The sequence below is a fragment of the Chrysochloris asiatica genome, unplaced genomic scaffold (genome assembly GCF_000296735.1).
Source record: "Chrysochloris asiatica unplaced genomic scaffold, ChrAsi1.0 scaffold00146, whole genome shotgun sequence".
Classification (NCBI taxonomy): Eukaryota; Metazoa; Chordata; class Mammalia; order Afrosoricida; family Chrysochloridae; genus Chrysochloris; species Chrysochloris asiatica.
The window spans coordinates 2,735,079-2,739,747 of NW_006408664.1; the positions used below are offsets into that span (position 1 = coordinate 2,735,079).

The window sequence follows — 4,669 nt, forward strand, 5'->3', positions numbered from 1 at the left end:
GGGGTCTTCCTCTTTTTCTCTGACCCTCCACCCTACCCAGCATGACATCTGGGACCTTACTAAAATGTAAATTCTGATTCAGTAGGTCTGGGGTTAAAAACAACCCAAAAATGTTGTCATCGAGATGATTCCGTGTCATGGTAACTCCATGTGTCTCCGGGTAGAATTGTGCTCCACTGGCTTTTCAGTGGCTGATGTTTTTCTACTTCTATGTGGACTTGAACCACCAACCATTCAGTTGGCAGCAGAGCGAATTAGCCTTTTGCACCACCCAGGAACCCCAGGTCTGGACTAGGTCTTGAGATTTTGCATTTTGAACAACGTCCCAGTCTGCTGCTATTGGTCTGTGGTACAAGACAGAAGACACCATATGCGATGACAAGCTAGAAGAGGAAAGGTCTCTTTTGACTAGAGGAGATGGCTGAGAATAGCTGCAGTACGGCTCCACATGAATTTATAAAATGTTCCTGTCTGGAAGTACAGCTTTATTAAAAAATGCATATAAATATTTTCCAAGCAGGTATTTTATGTATTTATTTATTTAGCCAAATACAGTTCATTGAGATGGTGTGTGTAGGTGTAAGATTTTCTGTAGGTCTAAGTAACACCTAAAAATCTGCCTGGGTATTCTAGGAAAAGAACACTTCTTGAATGCTAAAATATTGTTTGAGGAATTAAATAACTAGAATTTTTGCTAAATCATTTTTTCTCTTCCAACTATGCATTTAATGCTAGAATTTAAAAGTGTTTTACATTTTAGATATGAAATACTGCCTTTTCTGGTTTATTATTCTCCTTAGAACTTATCACCATCTGGTAGATTCCATTTTTCATATTATTTATCTATCCAGCTCTATTACAATGTATGCTCCTTGAAGGCAGTTAGTTTTATCTACTTCATTCATTGCTGTATCCATAACACCTATAGCTGCCTGGTACATGGTAAGCACTCAAAAAAAAAACAAAACAAAAAAAAAACTCTAAGATCACTTGTTAAATGTACAAATATACAATTATAAAATACTTATCAAATAAGTCTTGCAACATCAGTTAAAAGAACTGTCATAAAAAGAACCCTTCTCTACCTGCTGAAAGTCTCTCAAGCAAGCAGCCAAAGAAAAGTATAAATTGCAAGTGAATAATCACAAGTTATTATATGGTTTGCTCTCAGTCTTGTGACTTCAACCCACTGAGAAGTTAAGGTCAAAACAGGTTTAAGACTATCTCAAATAAAAACAATTCAGCTACAGTTGTTAGCAACAATAACAAAAATTCAATCTGATCTGGGTCTACATGTACTTTTCGGTCTTTCTCCCCTCTAGTTATTGTCCTCCTTTCCTTCCCATTCCAGGCTTTCCGCCCACCCTCCTCCCTTTTATTTATCAGTTAACAAATGTACATCAAATAACCTGCTGACAGGAGGACTGATTCAATTTTGGATGAACTTGTGAATTATCTACTATCCTTTCTGCAATCTAGTCTATAGCAGTGGTTCCCTAAGGGTAGTCCCCTAACCAGCAGCATTAGCTATACCTGTGAATTTCCTAGAACTGCAAATACTTAAGACCTTTCCCCAGTCAAATGGTTGCAGTTCAGTTGATTATGACTCATGGCAACCCCAGACCTACTGGATTAGAAGAATTGGTTATCTACCATTAATCTTGGATAGGTCCAGCAATTTGTTTTCACAAGCATCCAGGCACTTAAAATATACATAATAAAAGTTGAGTATTCCACTGGTCTACTAAAGCCTTAATTTGTAGCCTTAATCCCAGACCCATATAAGAGATTGTATGTCTGATCGATGGAATGTTCAAAACAAGTCACTGTCTTTCAGAATCATCTTCCCCACAAAGCCAATATCTCTTTTCTCCAAGATATGATTTGCAAACTGGAGAAATGCAGAATTTAGAATAGATTATTATAAATAAGCAAATTTCTTGATAGATTTGCCAACACAGTAAGTGGGAAGACATCTGTGAGATGCATCGAAAGATTTTTCATCTTCTGAACATCTGTGAGATAGAGAAAATTTTACTTTGGTGAAGACAGTTTATAGGCCAAAACAACAACAACAACAAAACACACCACGAAACAGAGTTAGAGGGTTAGGAACTAAAAATATCTTACCTTTGACAAAGACAACCAGCTTGAGTTGTATGTGTAACTTACCATTACTAGTAATACACACCAATGAAAGATGAATAAGAGCACATATATTATAAGTAGAAAATACCACACTGGTTTTACCTTCCCTCCCACCAAAATTACCAATATGGCTTATTCATCTGCTATATACTACTTACCACATGTAACAGTGCACATTCCAAATTCTACTTCTTTGGATATTGTCCTATTTGAAACTAAACATAAGGTACAAAGATACATTATTTAATCATGTAAAAACTTTGCTAAATGAAAATTTTATTTGGTGATAGAGCATGCAAGTACTTCTACATAGATTGTTAAGTGCCACATATGGGGCAATAGATTTTATATTTTCTGTATAAGTCAGAAAAGAAGTCTCTTCTCTACTACGTGATCTGATCATGTTTATACCAAAAGAGACTTAACCCTTTAAAAATTGAAATTAGCAAATGACCTGTAAAAAGATAATAGAAATGTCAGTAGATTTGGTTTTGATTTTTATGTAATTTTTTTTTCTTTTGATCGGAAGTTAGGTTTCTTTTGGTCTGTTCCAACTCATAGTGACCCTATACATGACTGAACAAAACCCCACAAGGTCCTGCACCATCCTCACAATTGTTACCTTTAAGCCCATTGTTGCTGCCACTGGGTCTTCCTCTTTTTCATTGACCCTCCACTTTTCAAAGCATGATATCCTTCTCCAGGGACTGGTCCCTCCTGATAATATGTCCAAAGTATGAAAGATGAAGTCTCACCATCCTGCCCCTTCTATGGAGAATTCTAGCTGTATTTCTTCCAAGATAGTTTTTGTTTGCTTCTCTGGCAGTCCATGGTATTCTCAGCACTCTTTACCAACAGCATACTCAAATGCATCCATTCTTCTCTGGTCTTGCTTATTCACTGACCAACTTTCACATGCATATGATGTGACTGAAAATACCATGGCTTGGGTCAGATGCACCTTAGTCCTCTGATTTCTTTGCTCCTTAAACACTTTTAAGGGGTCTTTTGCAGCAGATTTGTCTAATCTAACATATTATTTGAGATTCTGACTGCTGCTTCAATGTGCATTGATTATGGATCCAAGTAAATTGAAATCATTGACAGCTTCAATCTTTTCTCTGTTTATAATAATGTTATTTATTGGTCCAGATGGGAGGACTTTTGTTTTCTTAACATTGAGGTGCAATCCAAACTGAAGGCTAAAGCCTTTGAGCTTCAGCAGTATTTTAAATCCTCTTCGTTTCCAGCAAGCAAGATTGTGTCATCTGCATATCGCAAGTTGTTAGAGAATCTTTCCCCAATCCTGATGCCATGTTCTTCTTTACATAATCCAGTTTCTCAGATTATTTGCTCAACATACAGATTGAATAAGTATGGTGAAAAAAATACAATCCTGGACCAGATCTTTCCTAATTTTAAACCACTCAGTATCCCCTTGTTTTATATAAACAATCAGAAAAGCACAAATAGATCTGGCCAGGTGTAGGGTTCAATTTTTTTCTATTCCTTGTTTACCAAAAATACACTGAATATATAATTTACTTCTGAAAAGAAGTCATTGTTTTATACCAAGAGCTCATTAAAGCTTATACATGGATTTAATTCAGTTTCCTTATTAAGATTGTGGTTGTTAAGTGCCCTCTAGTTAGTTGTGACTCATAATGACCCTTCACAGTATTTCTAAGGAGCAGTTGGTGAGTTTGAACCACCGACCTTGTGATTCAAAGTCGTGCAGCACTACACCAGGATCCTGATTAAGATAGTAGATTTAAATATTTCTAAGAATTTTTCAACACCAAACTATTCTGGATTGAGAAATGTCAATCACTTTTCTTTCTTTTTTTTAATGTTTGGCAATTTGGCATGAATTCCACTGTCTATGCACACATGGGGTCACCATGAGTCGGAATGGATTCAACTAACAATGATAATAGCAGTGTAACCAATTCTTCACAGTTCAGATTAGGACTAAAAATCTCAGTTGTTATTAGGTGCCATCGAGTTGGTACCCACTCTTAGCGATCCTATGTACAACAGAACAAAACACTGCCTGATCCTGGGCCAACCTCACTATTGTTGCCATGCTTGAGCCCACCAATATTGCCACTTGGCCAATCCATCTCACTGGGGGGTCTTCCTCTTTTTCTCTGACCCTACACTTTACCATACATGATTTCTTTCTTCAGTGACAGGTCCCTCATGACAATATGTTTGAAGTATGAGCGACAAAGTTTTGTCATCCTGGCCTCCAAGAAGCATCCTGACTGCACTTATTCCTGCACAGATCTGTTGGTTCTTTAGGCAGCCCATGGCACTTTCAATACTCTCTTCCAACACCATAACTCAAAAGCATCAATTATTCTACTGTCTTTCCTAGTCACTGTCCAGTTTTCGCATGCATATGAGGTTACTGAAAATACCATAGCTTGGGTCAGGCTCACCTTAGTCCTCAAGTTGACATCTTTGCTCTTCAAAACTTTAAAAAGGTCTTGTGCAGCAGAGTTGCCTAATGTAATAC

General features: G+C 37.0%; 1 protein-coding gene across 1 annotated transcript in view; it reads right to left on the reverse strand.

The window, feature by feature from the left end:
- SPACA1 (sperm acrosome associated 1) overlaps positions 1–4,669 on the reverse strand; it is a 28,466-nt gene that overhangs the window by 14,074 nt on the left and 9,723 nt on the right. The window contains exon 2 of the mRNA XM_006870626.1: positions 2,307–2,363. Within this exon, the coding sequence (XP_006870688.1) occupies positions 2,307–2,363 (57 nt within the window). The remainder of the gene's footprint in view (positions 1–2,306; positions 2,364–4,669) is intronic.